At 44.2% G+C, this 16,864-nt stretch overlaps 1 protein-coding gene across 1 annotated transcript in view; it reads right to left on the minus strand.

The window, feature by feature from the left end:
- ZNF618 (zinc finger protein 618) overlaps window positions 1-16,864 on the minus strand; it is a 142,748-nt gene that overhangs the window by 31,830 nt on the left and 94,054 nt on the right. Inside the window, exons 11-13 of the mRNA XM_019510277.1 lie at window positions 13,896-14,084; window positions 9,844-9,927; window positions 8,489-8,545 (exon numbers count right to left, since the gene is read on the minus strand). Coding sequence (XP_019365822.1) covers window positions 8,489-8,545; window positions 9,844-9,927; window positions 13,896-14,084 — 330 coding nt within the window. The remainder of the gene's footprint in view (window positions 1-8,488; window positions 8,546-9,843; window positions 9,928-13,895; window positions 14,085-16,864) is intronic.

A 16,864-nucleotide genomic window follows, 5' to 3' on the forward strand; every position in this document is an offset into this window, starting at 1 on the left:
AGCTATTCTGAGAAGAACCTATTCAAAGATCAAGCGATTAGAAGATCTTCAGTAATCCACAGTTACATTCTGAGGTTCTGATAATCCCTTCTTCTGTAGATTCTCCATAAAGACGAGGGGTTTTCGCTTGTGACTATGCCATGCTGTATTAGTGGTATTTTCTTCAGGCCCATCACTTTTGTGCATCAGTCTGAAGACTGCAAACCAAAACTAGCTACATGTGTGGCTATTTGGTCCCAGTGTTGTTATGGCTTCTTACAGCACTGCTACAACATTTCCCAGGTTTATTGTCTTATTGCTTTTCCCAATGAACTGATGCCCTCTGGCTGCAGAAAAACTGGCAGGATTTGGTTCAGGCTCAGGGTCACTGTTTCAGGTCTCCTTCTCCCTGTCTTCTCCCAGTTAATAACTGGCTCAATGTATCAGTATTTGACTAAGTCGGAGACAACCCAAATGCAGGTAAAGCACTGAACAGGAAGCAGCTGTCTCTGGAGTCACAGCTCGAAGTGTATGTGTCTAACGGAGTCATTTCTGAAAAGGACACAGAATGATTCCTTCTGGACTAGGGCCCTGAGCTCTGATCAAGCCTTTCTGGTGCTGTCATGTCTGAAGTTCAATTCCCCTTGCAGCACAATCATATCATCAGACAGCCATCCATGAGGTGAATTGCGTTTGTGAATAAAAAACAGAAATCTCCTTCCCTTGGGCTTAAAGGGATACTGTCAATCAAAAAAAGAAAAAGATGGTTGAATTTATTTCTGACTGTGGGTTGCTAACAGACATAAGCCAAATATTCAAACAAAATGATTTTACATCAACACTGACCTGTTTTTGAGATTGTAAAGCTTTTGGGGAGGTGGAGCTACTTGGCAAAATTTCCAAGACTTTCAGCAAATATTGTATTGCATATTTATGTTCTTAAGTTAGCTGCAAGCTCTGCTGCATTTTTTCCACAGATTCTTCTTTGAATTTCAGGTTGGTTGGTTGACTGTGATCAGTTACAAGTCACATGATGTAAGTCTGGTTCTCCAAATGGCTGAACCATTGTGATTAGAAGCCATTTTGACTCATTTACAAGACGTGTGACCTTTTTTTTGAGATCTTTCTGAGCCCATCTGAAACCAGCTGACAGGGTGCAGCACCAGAGTGCGTCTGCACTACCCCTTGCAGATGGAGGGATGTTCTGATGAGGCCACATCCTTCCTGACAGACTGCTTGAGATATGAGGGTGCATTCCTTTGATGATACTGGAGGAAACAACCATACGTCGAAGATGTTGGAGAGTGTCACAAGTCACCTCTCCTGAAGAAACACGGTTAAGCAGAGGTTCTAAGGAGCATCAAGGGAGACTCAGTAACCATCATGTTGTTTGAAAATCACTAATTTTAATCTTGGTTTTACATTTTTGCTACATTCCCTGAAGAGAGTTTGATTTTCACTGGTTTGGATAATCTTTAAAATGCACTGAATTACAACAAAACATAGGCACTACACTCAATTTGGTCCTCCTTTTTGCTAAGCAGGAGCATGCACTATATCTATCTTGGGAGGTTTAGGCTGGATATTAGGAAACACTTTCTCACTAGTAGGGTGGCAAAGCACTGGAGCGGGTTACTAGACCGGTGGGGAAACCTCCATCCTTGTAGGTTTTCAAGGTCTGGCTCAACAAAGCCCTGGCTGGGATGATCTGACAGGGCAAGGTCCTGTTTGGAGCAGGGGGTTGGGCTAGATGACCTCCTGAAGTCTTTTCCAACCCTCATTTTCTATGATTCTATGCACATTTATGCAAACAATAACAGAGATTAAGTATCTGAATAAATGTATGTTAAACTATACAGTTTATTATGTTAGCAAATGCTGAAAGAAGCATTTTTTGATCATGTTTATTTTAAGCTGCATTTAGATGGCTTTTACTCACTGATCAGTAGAAGGAAACAAACTTTCATTTTGCAGTTGGTTTCTTTACTTTGAATTAATTAGTTTAAATGAAGATGATATTGTTTCTGCCCTTGCTGCCAGAACTAAAACCAAAACGTGACCAAAATCAGGTTTTCTGCACAACAGAACTCAATCCACTAACATCTGACAAACATATAAATGCTAGAATTTTCTCCCCTTTAAAAATCTACAATAAAGGTACTGACTGAAGCACACGCACTATTTTTAAAATGCAAGTTGAATGAAGTTAAAAATGTTTCCACTTCACTTTATATATAAAACACCTACAGTTATGCAGAACTGTTTAAAAATCTCATGTAAATGATTTTAATGTATTATAGTAAACAGAATCCTTAATTTGATTTTCAATTTAAAATTTAAACAGGTTTATTTTTAAAATATATTTTTTTAAATAAAAAAGAATCTGTTTTAATAGTCTAATATTTATTAGGGGTGCACTGATAGGGATTTTTGGAGCTGACACCCATAGCTGATTTCCAATACAACATGGAGAGCAGCATGCAGCTGGTAAGTCTGTTTTGGGAGAAGGGGAGGGGGGAGGGAAGGGGTGTTGGGGAGCAGATCAAGGCCCCCATGGCAAGGGAGGGAGTGGGGCTGAGGCAGGTGCTGCCTAGCCGGGGTGGGGCAATGCATGGGACAGAGCCGCGGCTTGTCTGGGTGGCGTGGGGCAGTGGGGGCGGCTCCTGCTGCTATACACACCCCAGGAGGGCATGGGGAAAGGAGGTGTGTTCCCTGGATCTGTGTGCAGTGGGTTGGGCTGCAGCTGTGGGCTGGGGCCAGAGCTGCGCTTGGGGTGGGCAGTGCTGGGAGGGAGGGTTGAGGGGGTTGCAGCCACCCCAAAAATTCACTATAGCCCCCCCAACCTCCCCTCCCAGCACCGCTGCCACCCACCCTGAGTGCAGCCTGGTCTAGTCCCCCCACTGGGAAGAGCCCGGCACAGTTCTGGCCCTGGCCCTGGGACCAGCCCCAGCCCCAGCCTGCAGCTGGAGCTTGCCCTGCCCCACACAGATCTAGGGGCACACGCCCCCCGTGCCCTCCTGGGTGCACCCCCCCGGATGAGCTGCAGCCCCATCCTGTGCCCCACCCCAGCTGGGCAGCCCCTGCTCTAGCTCCACTCCCTTCCTTACCACAGGGACTTGATCTGCCTCCCCACACCCCTTCCCTCTTCATTGCAAGAGACTTACCAGCTGCATGCAGCTCTCCAAGCTGATGGGCTGTGCTCTTCACTGCCTATGTGCTGCACTGTGGCTATGCACACGCACAGACCATTTATTGGCCACATCAGGCTGATTTCTGATACAGCCAATTTTCTTTGTATCAGTGCTGATCCAATATTGGACCGATGTATTGGTGTACCTCTAATATTTATATAATCATTGCTTTTAATCAACACAGACAGCCCAAGGGTGATATTACTGGTGCTATTATGTAATATAGAAGCATCTATAGGCCTCAAACAAGATGATGGCTGCATTATATTGGGTACTGCATATATGAGAATCACTGATCCAAAGAGGTTGTCCAACTAGACAAGGCAGATAAGAGATGGGGGAACAGAAACAGACGCAAAGGGGGAAGTGACTTGTCTGTGATTATACAGCATATACATTCAATGGCAGAGCTGGGAACATAAGATGGGTTTTCTGGGTTTCATTCCCAGAAGTGAGCAAAATATGGCCCACAGCCCAGATCTGGCCCGGCAGCCCATTCTATCCAGCCTGTGGGGGCCTCTAAAAATTTTAGAAAATTAATTTTTATCTGCCCATGGCTGCCTGTCAAAGATGACAGGTGGCCAGTGGCAGCAGAACCCAGTGGGAGCCTGTGGCTGGATCTGGAGGGATCTGGCAGGCTGCAGAGCTGTGGGGGGCCCTGGCAGGTGGTGAAGCCATGGTGGGTGGCGGGGCTGTGGTAGGTGGTGGGCCCTGGTGCCACAGCAAGTCCCAGCAGGCAGTGAGGCCACAGCGGGCCCCGGCAGGTGGCAGTCTCACCCCACCCACCATAAAAACCCACTCCCTCCTACAGCCCCCATCCCAACCACATACCCCACACATAGCCACCATACCCACACCCCACCGTGTGCACTCACACACACATACACACACTTCCCAACCACACCCTGCCACTTCCACCCCCTTACTGCCCACATAAAACACACAGTAGGACTGTATTTTGAGCTATTATGAGGTCACCTCTAGATACACTTTTTTTAAACACAGAAATCACTACAAAAATGTTTTTAAATAGAACTAAAATAAGTCATAGTAGATGGGTGTGTGTGTGTGTGTGTCTCTCTCTATTCCAGTTTCCAGCACCCTTCCTCACAAAAGGAGTATTTCCAGGGCAAGGGAGGGACTTCTGGTGGCAAAGGCCAGGGGTTAGGGGGTGGGACTTCTGGTCCCAATATGGTGACCAGGGGAGCAACTGTCAAGGGGCGAGACTCCCCATGCAGCCCTCAACAGCTCCCCAAAACTTGGTAAGTGGCCTTCTGCCCAAAATAATTGCCTGACCCTGCTGCAGCCTCTTGTCTATGTGCTTTTGCCTTTGTGTTGCTTTCCTTATCGTTTGCATCTTCCTACAGGCCCAAAATTATCTAACACTGATCCCTCTTCCAGTAAAAGAATTTCATTAGTTGATTGGCAAACAATTTTTGCGTCTCTGAGAAATTGAAAAAGGAAAAAACTGAGGATCTAAGGATCTTAAACTATTAAATGAATGGTAAAACACACCAGGAAGGCATTTTTCTAACTGAGCCCTTGCTCTTAACTTCCCCTTAGATTAACAATGAATGAATCCTAGCACACCAACACCACTCTCAAGTAAGCCATCTGCACCTCACTCAGCTGAGACGATGAACTTCAGCAAGACGCACATCATTTCCAGAGTCTCTATGCAGGTTGTCCATGCTGCAGACACTGCAGCAGGAAGTTTTATGGTTTCCTTCGGATGGCATTTTTAAGGTATTTCCTTTGGATGGTATATTTCAGTCACTCTTAGGGTAGATTAACCGTTTTCAACAAAAATCCATCTGCTGAGCCAATTTTAAGCACAGTCTCATGTTCTCCTTAAATGATACAGAGAATATCCTGCTGCCTTAATGTCTAAAGCCCAGTTATCAATATCAGGGATGTAGGTTTTAGCCATGTTGGTCTAAGGACATAGGCAGACAAGATCTAGATATCAGATTTACCCAAAGAACCTTGTCTGCCAGTTATCAGTATGATATTCCCCAGCTCTTGCTGGCCTTACCACATCACATCATGACCACTCCTCAGCTTTAATGGCACATCTCTGAGGTCCCTTTCACCCACAACTTTTGGAAGGTTGTGCATTGTTTTTATTTGTTGCTGTTACTTGGAAAACGTGCGCTCAAGATACTACCTAGCTTCTGATTTTGCTTTCTTAAGGAAAATAAGATGTTAAGAAGATGCAAGCCTCATGAGAGAAGTATAGGGATTTCGGCAATTTGCTCCATGTGCCCTCTGCTCGAGACCACAAGGTTCTCTCAGATAGTTCAGCCTCATTAACACTTGAGCTATATGTTCCAGCCTGGCTTGAAGACACTCTCCCCCAAGCACTTACTTGACAGCCTCAGATGGTACACTTTGGGGGGTTGCTAGAATAACTGACTAATGGGCTTTCTCTAGCAAACACAATGCAACACAAACCAAGTGACAACTATTCATGGACACTAATGCACACCCCACAGAACTGGGGTGAGATTGTGCTCTCACAGATGGACTCAGACACAGCTACTAAGTGGTGCTACACTGTGTAATGAGGACATGCCCTATTTTATCACTTTTCTCTGTGCGTGTTTCATTTGTATGACTGAGAAGTCACGGCGCAGGCAAGGCGTAGAACTTGCAGCTGATGAGATCTGGCAGTCTGAGTTCAAACTAACAAGAAGCCCGTTTCCAGGAGTGAAACATTATGTTTCCACCAAAGCGGTTTTTGCCTAGGAAATTCCAACTGTCTTATCACCACTTTGGTCCCTTAGAGGTTGCTTCATCTTCACTGGCATTTCACTATGGCCAGCCTACCATACTAATGGAGCCAGTTATAGGAGCAGCACTTGCTCTGTGCATTTCAAGCCTAGCAAGGGAATCCTCTGAAAGCTCATTCAGCTGCTCCTTTCTCCCCAGACACAGATTTGGACAATAGATTTTTTTAGGGGTTCAGAAACTAGACACAAACAACAATTCAAATCCTCACCATAAAGTGAAGCAGCAGTCAAACATATCTTTAGCAATTCCTACCCCAAAACCTCCTGGGGCTGGGTAACAAGGACAGCACTGCTCTCACACTGCTGTACAGAATCAGAGTGCACAGTCCTCCAGGGGTGGGTTGTGTTGTTCAGAGGAGGAAGAATATGGAGCTTAGCTGAGGTGATATCTGAGCTACCAAGGTGGGGATGATGGAGAGAGAGAGGCGTTATGCCATTATACATTTAACCGCACTGTTACCAGCTGTTCCACTCTGCCTATGTGAAAGCTGTATGATGGAAAGAAAAAGCAACATTGTGCAGTGGGTGAATACCAGAACCACTTCCAGAGAGCTGGATATCTAAAGCTCATATAACATGTGCAAAACACTGAACTTTGTTGTAGCACATCCCATATTTCTAACACATTTATGTAAAGAAAAAATGGGGGAAAGAAAAAGACAGGACAGTGCACACTATAGTTAATGATACAGGTCACATCCTGGCACCCCACTGGTCTGGGGCACAAAATCAGTCACTGTGTGATATGCTAGCAGCAGTCTATCACACTGCTCTCAGGACCCTTATATTGCCATTAATGAGATACTGTTCTGAACTTGTTCCTGAGGCTATGAAGAAATTAAATAAAAGATGGCTGGGCAGTGAGCCAAGAAGGACAGCAAATGTCATGTAGAAAGCAGCACAAAAGAAAGCAAAGAGTGGGGATGAAAGAAATAATGAAGCTGTACGGAAATAGGTAAAAAAGAGGGACGCAGAAAGGGAGGAAAAGGGAACATCCTTAAGGTGATATATCAGTGCTTATTTTGTTTAATTCCCTACAAATCAGGCTGTTTTAGAGCTGGACCACAGGAGGCATTCACTGTGTAGAAGGTGCCATTTCAAATACTCGTAACATCAGGATTTTTTCATCTCCTGACCCAGAAGAAACACATTCAACTTTTCCCAGGCAGGGCACCCACATCCACAAGCAACCCTGGAGAGTTCATTGGTATCGCTCAGTTCTCACAGGCCAAGCACCATTTTAGGCTATCTCGTTGCAACAACTTGCCAGTTCCCCAACAAAAGATATTAAAATAAAACACAAACACATCCAATATACATGGCAGCACTTGCCATGATGAAAGATGAACAAACCACAGAAAACTCGAGGAAAAATATTTTTGGAAAGGGTCTTCTTACTTGATGCATTTTTAATACTGCAGTATTTTGAATACTGCAGCTCCCATACAAGCTGACTCAAAAGAACCATGCAAACAATTTGATCCAGTACAGGGAGATAGGGGAGAGAGTCTGTGATGTGCCTGAAAATGAGTAATAATGGGGTAAAACTGAAAAGTAGTTTAAATGATCCTGGCTTCCCAAGCTATCCAAAATATTCCACCCCCCCCTTTTTCTTTTGCACTGTCTCCTCAACTTCTTTCCATTCACTGGGTTAATCTTCTCTCATGACAAAAACTAAAACAAAAAGAGAAAGTTTGTAGTCTAACAGATTACTGCAGTGACTCTCTCCCTGAGTGGTGGACTAGGTGTTTGGAATGTAAAAATGGAACGGTGGGATTGTGCATTATTTATCTATTATGCCTGCAAATCAGCTGTGTTCATTTTACAGATAAAAATATACATTTGTCTAATTGCCAGGTCTGCAGTTCTACCTCCCTGGTCCTTTTTGTGCATTAGCCAGAATGAAATAATCTTTCTAGTTGCATCATGTTCCAGTTAGGCCAACCTTCGGATTAGGCTGAAAGTGCTACTCAGACAAACCCTACAGGCCTTCAATATACCTGTGCAGGTTTAAATCACCAGTCTGCAGTTGAACTCAAACTATTCTGTTGATGATGTACAGGAATGAAGATATGTATACCCTTCTCCCATAGCTGTATTGGCTCTGCAGGGCTCAGAGGAGTGGATAAGGAACATAAGATGGCTGAAGTTTGCAAAGGGGCCTACAGGAGCTAGGCACCCAACTGCTATTGGCTTTCAATGGGGCATACAGAATGCCTTAAGCAGTTTGCGTTGAAAACCCCACATACTTTGTCAGAAAAATCCTTTGGAAAATGCCAACCACTAAAAGCAGGAGATCTGATTTAGAGAAAAGGTCTGTTGAGTATGGAATGGCCATTTTCAAAAATGCACTGGATCTCTAATCAATTATCCTGGCATTTTACACAAACTAAAGAATTTACTGTAATTTTTAATTGCCCAGTGTTGTGATCAAGGAAGACAAGGAATGGTTTTTATCACCTCTGGGATAAGAGGCAGAAAAGGATGACTAGATAGCACAAGGGCCTGAAACATGGATAAGCTCACCTGATGGGTTCTGCTTACATCTCTTTTCTTTTGGTTTTTCTGTCCCAGAATGAATTGCTGTAATTGTGGTGAACTTGGATTAGTACAGGCTTGATCCCCATAGCACAATACCCGGTATTTTATTAACACATAGCATTCTTTTCAATTCACTACAGTCCTCTGTAGTGAACTTCAACCCAGAGGGCCATAACAGTTGCTTTCTACATGCATATAACCCCTCACCAACAGAATATTTTGCAACATGGCTCAATGGGACATTTCTTTCTAACCCTTCTCAGGTAGTGCTTGGTTCAACCCTGAAGCACAAGGGTTGCCTGAACCCAGCGAGGCATGCAGTGCTCTTCTTCTGACCTGTGATTTTGTTGGGTCACTGAATCTCGCATAGAAATGCTCAGATGAAATTATATCAGGTACATCCACTTAGCTCCAGTCTGGGAATATAAGAGTGGTTGAAATCCTGCTCTCAACTACAGAGGGAACTACAGAGTAGGATGCAACAAAGACCCTACAATGAAACCTGTAGGACAGTGCTTCCCAAATACTTCCTCAGCATGGCCCCTCACTCCCAACCCACAGAACCCCCACCCCCATGACCCCATCCGGTGATGTTGTGACCCCATTTGGGGTTGTGACTCACAGTTTGGGAACCACTGCTCTCGGACTACCCAAATTAGGTGACTGTGTCTAAGATGAGGATTATACTTCAGAGATATTATTTTAAGGTAACAATAAAAGGAAACCCCAGGAAAGGGAAAAAATTGAGTTTCTTTGAATGTAAACTCTGTTTACAGCAAGGCAAGCTAGTGGCCTGCTCACACATTCATATGTCAGCTGACAAAATACATCAAATACAGTCTGTCCTCCTCATAATTAACGCTGATAAATCAGATTCCAATTATAGTGAAGTGCCACAAAATTGCCATATTCAAGATCAACGTAATACGTAAACTGCTTTTCTATTTGTAATCCCCTTACATTTCAATTGCCCTGTGAAAAATGGCTTAGCTTTACGAGGTGAATTCACCAATACAGATAAATAACACTAATCCTCCTCTATGTTAATCAGGTGATACACCCTCTGGGTTTCTTTCTCTCGTTTTAAAGGCCAGTCTAAGACACCCGAGTTTTGGAAGATTGAGCGTTTTCTCCTAATTAGTACAATTCAAAACAGGCCACAGAATGTCAGGAGCCTTGGGGAGGCAGGTGATAACTCGGTGAAACACTAGGTACACCTAAAAGCTTTACAAATACAGTCATTAAATAAATAACCACTTTGATCACAGCTTAATCCAACTTCTTCCCTGCCCTAGAAAGGCACATTGTAAATAACAGTGGGAGGGAGCAAGCATACTTACCGCTAGAGTTTTGGGAGCTGCTGTTTGTTTCTTCAAAGTTGTTTTGCACTTTGCCTTCCACTCTCCTGCTGAAAGCGCTTTCTGCTGGGTGGAGAACAAAGGCAGGATGGTGACTGGTCATTATTGGATCTAGGGCTGCACAGAGGGGAGGCAGATGACATACTCCTGCACCACGTAATCAACAGACCCTGGATACAGCAGAAAGGTCTAATGCCTCATCTCTGAGGCCAGAGGGCCAGATTCATTGAAGGAATAACAAGCAGATATTTTTCACACAGTCTTTTGGGACTCCTTTGGAGCTTGTGAACACCAGTCCTGACTGGCCCAGGAGGCCAGAGGCTGAGTGATACAAGGCATTCCCTCCCTCATTCCTTCATCTTGCTCCTACCAAGGCAATGAGCAGTTCTTGCAGCCTCTGGCACAAGTGACCAGGCCTGTGGATTGAACTCGGGTCCTTACCAAGGTACTCTTGATTGGGTACGGCCACAGAACCACAATGTCATCTCCCTTCATGTATTCCAGTAAACCACTGGCATTCCCCTCTTTAGACATTGCTTCCCCACCCCTACCCCAAATCTTCAAAACAATTTATCTCCAGGGGAGGATCAAATGATTGTCTGGGAACTTACAAACAAGGATTCAAGAGACCATCTTAAGGGGTAAACAGAAACAAATGCAAGGCGATCCTCCTCTCTGTGTCCATAAAGTGAGCATGCCACCTCAACAGTGCTACCAATCTGTGTGACATTCCTAGCCATTCATCTACTCCAGACATTTAAGCAACAGCCCTAGTGATAAGGCCCAAAAAAATCCATCACATAATATATGGAGAGCAATTATATCTGACAGCGACAGCCCTGAGCCCTGCAGTAACTGCAGCAATCTGGAGTCAAAGGGCACCTACACAGGAGCAGCGAGGCTGCTCTGATGCGCTGTAATCAGAGCCGACTCAATTCAGCAAGTCTGCTGGAGTGTGGTAATCACCATGCTCCAGCAGACTCCAGCATCTTGTGTATCAGCGTCCTCACACTTAAAAATGGTGGCAGGGGCGCTTTATCTGAAACTCATTCTATGATCAAGCTCAGTGCAGGGATGCCGATACACAAGACGCTCCAGGCACTTTAGAGTGGCTCTGGAGCTGCTCTAATTAAAGTGCCCTCTCACCTCCCCACTCCCAGAGGGAGTGTATAAACACCTTTAATGTACAGTAGAACCATGCTAATGTTCACACTCAGCAAACTGCCACCCCTCAGAACAGTTTGAACAGTGCAAGCTACAGCAAGGTCTTACGTTGTTCAAACTTTTTTGCTTTTATAGTAATTTCAAGCAGTATATTTACTGCTGCAAAATGAAAGATTGACTATGCATACTTAAAGCTATGCTCCACTTGTCAAGTCAAAGCATATAAGGCTCCAGACCTGGATATAGCGTTCTTGTTTTTTATGATGTGCGCCAACAAGCACATTCCTAGAATTCACCAGTTTTCAGCAGGTCAGTTTTCACTGAGACTGCTGTATTTTTCTTCAGGTGTGGTGTGAATTTTATAGGTTAGGAGTTTTGGAGAAGACACCTGAAATTTAGGGGTGATTTGGACAGAACATTCCACTTACTGATTCCAGATCCTTACTTTAGTAACTGTCTGTGCAGAAAGCTCAGGCACCAGCTAACCCGTGGACTTTCCATAAACAGACTGGCTATCAGAAACCTCACTGCTTTCTTTTGCTGATGCGTGGCTGGGACTGCTTGATTCTGGCCACAAGAAACCTAAATTGCATGCCTCTGCTGGTTCATGAGCATGGGCCAATTAGTCCTGACTGGCAACATTTATATATTTACTGGCCTTGTCCTTAAAATACTGATACTGCTATTAAGCTTGTCAAGCTCTTAAATCTGCTCTGCTCCTATTTTTTTTTTGTTTAAAGTAAGCGAGAGCGAGAACTGTTGCTTTCTAATCAATTCAGCAGTTAAGTAATTATCACTAGGACTAGTTGTTAAATACTAAATATTGATTAATAATCAATAGAAATATTGGGGTCTGCTTCTTGGCAGTTCAGGTGGCACACAAGGAAGCAGGACTGCATGGCAAAGTGGGTTAAATTAACCTTTTTCTTCAAGAGACCCGGGTTCAAATCCTGGCTTAGGTCACAAGTGAAAGTGAGTTGGAGGCCTCTGAAGATGTATACAAAAAATGCACCACTGGTTTTATTTTTTGGTTTTTTTTGAGAAGTGGGGGGAAAGGGGCACATTGGTATCCAGAAAGACAAGTTGATTCAATATTCCTTTTTGGATGCCTTTTGGACTCTCACCACTTATTAACAAATGGCAATTTTTCCTATGTCAGATCTGCTTCTTTATAATTGAAGCTTTTCCATACAGAACATAACCATCTTGAAACCTTTGGACAATATTAGGGAACTACACTAGGAAAATAAACCATCCCACTTGTTTGAAGGATATGCAAACATCATGGTGGCATCTTGTCATGCTTTGGGTCCTACCTAGACCCATACGGGACTAACTGAGATGTCAGAGAGATATTTACTCAGATTTGTCTGGCTGGAGAGCACTTTTGGCCAATGTGGTTGTACTAGAAGTTAAGAAGTCAATTCAATTCTATTCACACAAGACAATGTCTATAAATACAGCATGGAGCATTTTGCTGAAGCCACCCTGTGGGTGAGGTAGGACCCTGGGTTTCAAATGATCTTCTCTGAGCTCAAACTGCAAGGATCAAGTTTTATGTAATTCTTCTCCCAAAATGGGGGAGAAGGACTTGTCCTTTTTACTCAATTCATTCACATGCTTAAAAAACAAAAACAAAAAAGATGGGGAAAAGTTCCTGTTCAAAAAACATCTCCCAGTTATTGCTCTGATGAATCTGGCCTCTGATCCAGTAAGGCTCCTAGTTAGGCTCTTTCTGCTTTTATAAGAGACGTGGAGCTGGAAGAAGCTGTCACAAGTTTAGATAAACAATTCAAAGGCTCCTCAACTCAGATTCCTAAGTTCATTGAACTGGACAGACCTCAAAGAGTAACAAAAACAGAAGAATGATTAGGAGTTGCAATAAAAATTAGGGATTTCCAGACCCACAAGCGACTCTTGCTATAAAAAGACAGGTCACTCACCAACTGCAATTCTGTGGTAGCTGCAGATGTGTATGTCACCTAATCAAAATACCCATAGCTCTGTCCCTGCTTGGAATGCCGGAAAGAAGTGGCCTTTTACCACAACCACCTACACATATTGGGTATTTACCAGACATGTCAGGGGAGCTTTAAACAGACATCTGCCTGTCCCAAATTTAAAAGGCTGGTTAACCAGCCATTTTCCTGTACTAAGATTATCTGATATCTGCCAACCCAAAATATATGGAAGAATGAATCACTATCATATGGAAATGTGAACCATATATCTCACTTATATAGCACTGTTGTTCCATCTCTATGCTTATTTCCAATATTATTTGGAACAAGGGAGCAGGGGAGATGGGGACAGCTATTCATACTTGATTCTTCTGACTCAGTCCTAATAAATTTGCACTGAGAATCTTGCTGCTGGAGCCCAGCTTATCCCTACTCAGTTCTCCTGATGCCTGAAGCACCATTTGAATTCATGCACTCTACACAGCCTTGCTTTTCTTCCCACCCAGCCAAGCCCTGAAAGCAACATCTTGTGGGGTGGTGGTAGTGGGGGAACTCTGACAAGCCACTAAGCAAATCTTGGTCAAGAAGCTCTCCTTGGTTTGTGACACCAGGATTTGAACCAGGGTCTCTTTAGTGCCTTGCAGTTAGTACAATGTTTTTTTAAAAAAAGGTTTAATTTCAATGGCAAATGGGTTACAATTAGGGAAAGGAGACAGGCCTAGTGCTGACTTTAATTATCCTTTGCACAGTGCCAAGGAGTTAATCCCTTCAAGTCCTTCTGGTGATGGCTTCTCTGGGACAGCCATGGATGGGAATGGACTTTGAGTCCAAAGAGGGACAAAAGCTAACCCAAGGCAGGAGTGGGTGCTAAGCAGTTAAGAAAGTTGATGGTATAAAGGCAATTGGTACCTGTGGTGGCCTTGCTTCCTGGGGATCCAGAATTTGGAGCGCGGAACATCTGGGATGGGGATGCCGGTGGGACACCGGAGGGGGTGCGGTGCAGGAGGGTGGAACATCGGATTATTGAAGCCGGTGTTTTTTTGCCGGATTGGCTCGCCTGTGTCTTCACTGCCACGAAGAGTGGAGATCGAGAGAACTCTGGATATGAACACTCAGAACTAGTGCCTGGACAGTCAGTCAGCTCCCAGAATCTGTGCATTCTGGAAGGATTGCTTTCTAATAGTCATGCTCACGACTCCCTTACAAGGGGACCTGCAGCACTTGTGGATCCACTGAATCCCATACAACATGAAGGATTTCCCCACTCACCCAAAGGGACAGACTCCTCAAACTTATCAGTTTCACTTACACTTTTAACTGCTCCTTGACCAACCCAAGCAGGCCAGGAATCCTACTACTCCTCCACCAAATCTGCAGGGCATACCCAGTACATCCAGAAGCTCCATTTGTTTGAACAGGAACCTTGAGGTTTCCCCTCTACATTTTTAACAGTCTCTGAACACAGAGAGTGAATTTTCAATCTCCTTCCTTCAGTGCTTTATCTGGGGGAGTTCACATTGCTTCATGAGCCTTATGTGCTTTCTAGAGCTTGGTCGCTAATCTCACCAACTCACACCTATCATTCTTTTCCATTTAATCTGTCTGATTGAAAAGAATAAGGGGTGATGGTATTGAGGAAGGGGAGGCTCAGTTACCATCCCATGAGTCAGGTGAGGCCTTTGGATGCCATCTCAGGTCAAAAAAGCTAGTGAGACGCATGAATGTTGTGTATCACTGTGGATATGTTCTCAGAGCATCACTTGATTTTAAGGGAGATTCTTTGGTGTCTGCAGTGAGTAGGAAGTATCACCAGGAATTCGCGGTGCCAGAACACATGTGAACATTTCTGGACAGAGTACTGCTTGCTCAGACCCAAGACTTTTTTTAAAGAATGTATCAAAAGGCAAGCATAACCCAACAATCTCTCTAACTTCTCAACAATTCTTTTCAGCTGAGATTTGGGTACGTATTCTTGAAGCCGAACACCAGTGGCCAGACACGAATGTCAGGAATCAAGGATCTCACCCAGCCCCACAACTGGAGCTTGCTATTATTGATTTCTCCTCCCCAAGGGCAAAAGGGGACACTATGTGCTGCCCACAGACTTAGGGCTGACCCCAACAACTGCTTTGTAAATCTTATTGTGATCTTATTAAATCAGGAGCAGTTACCTTGAATAAGGAATTCTTGCATGCTGTCACTGCAAAAACAAAGCCATCTGAAATCAGCAAGGAGAAAATACGTCTGAATCACTGCCTTGATTGAGGCCCTGGGCTCTGTGCTCATTTGCAAAATCCTAAACTGGAAGATGATATGGACCCATATGTAGCTGCCCTTCACAGACTTATGCCTGCCCACTTTTGACAGGGATGTGTATCATTCAAAGCACCTGCACGCAGACACCTCAAAAACAGTTTTTGTCTACACAGATCTAGTGGCATTTCTCGTAAAAGCTATTGAGCTTCCGCAGAGGAATTTACAGGAGGTTCTCTCATAGCTTAGGTTCAGAAACTTCTGCTCTGCTTGACCTCCAGCCATCTGAGTAGGTGAAAGGCTTGTTTTTGCTTTCCAGGCTTCATTTCAGTCCCCACAGATAATCCCTCTTCAGGTGCCGCTTCACGGTCAGCAAATGTTAAGTCCATTATGATGGTCTCCTATGTGTCACCATGTTTCCTCCAGGTGCTGTTCCTGTCAAATGTTGATTTGTTCCCAATCTCCTCCAACCAAGAGCAATGGAAACCAGCCAACCATTCAGTGTCAGGAACATGGAGGCCCCTCAGACCTTTTGTAGTCTAGAGACTGCTCTCTTTGTGAAAGCTAAGCAGTGAACTCTCCACAATATTACCACTTTCAAAGATAATTTCTCTTTCCCTGCACTGACAACAGTGAAAATGTGGTCTAATCTGACATCTTTTGAGGATGCACAGAACTATTTTTTAGCCTCAGACTTTTGATGTACTGGTGGTGCTTACTTTACCCTTCTTTCTTTAAAGCCAAATAGGGATGCTGCTTCAGATTCAGCCAGACAAGGGACAGGGCCCCATCTGAGAGTGGCTGGGACATGCAGAATCCCAGCAGATGAGATAAAAACCAGACCGGATCAAAATGCTATTTGTTCTAGAGTCCTTGGGGATGCTGGATATTTGTGGCAAAAGCTTCAGGCTAGTTCTGGACTACCGAAATGTAAATTATCTTTGAAGGTCAAATCTAATGCGGGGGTGGCCAACCTGAGGCACACATGCCACAAGTATCATGGGCAGCCTGTGTGTGTGGCATGTGGCAGGATGGCAAGGGGATAGGTGGCTGCATAGCAACAGATAGGGCAGGAAGCAGAGGAGATCAGGCAGGGAGCACATAGCAGGGAACAGAAACCAACACAGCAGATGAGGCAGTGGAAGGGGATCAGAGTGGCACTCAGGAAGGGCTCAGGGCTAATTTGTGGCACTAAGACATGGTGGATGTAGAGAAGATCACATACCTCCTTTGGGATATCTGCTGAAAAGAGGTTTGTACTGTGGAACTCATTACCACAGGCTTGCAAGAGGCCAAGCAGCCAGATGAACTGGATATTTATATGGATAAGAATACTGATCCATTGGAAGGAATACAAAACCTCCTAATTCAACTATCAAGGACCAACTAAGATCAAACTGAGGGTTGGATTATTTCACGTTTGCTTTTGGGTGTTTCCTTTCTAGGAAATGTCTGATGCTGGCCACTGTCTGAAACAGACAACTGGACTAGACAGACCATGGGTGCAATCCAGTGTGGCAATGGTTGTTCAGTGGGACTGGCACTTGGCTCAGTGCTATTTAACATGTGAATTAGTGACCCTGAAGAAAATGTAAAACCAACACTGTTAACACGTGCAGATGGAT

The sequence above is a fragment of the Gavialis gangeticus genome, unplaced genomic scaffold (genome assembly GCF_001723915.1).
Source record: "Gavialis gangeticus isolate Ggan-Ray unplaced genomic scaffold, GavGan_comp1, whole genome shotgun sequence".
NCBI lineage: Eukaryota > Metazoa > Chordata > Crocodylia > Gavialidae > Gavialis > Gavialis gangeticus.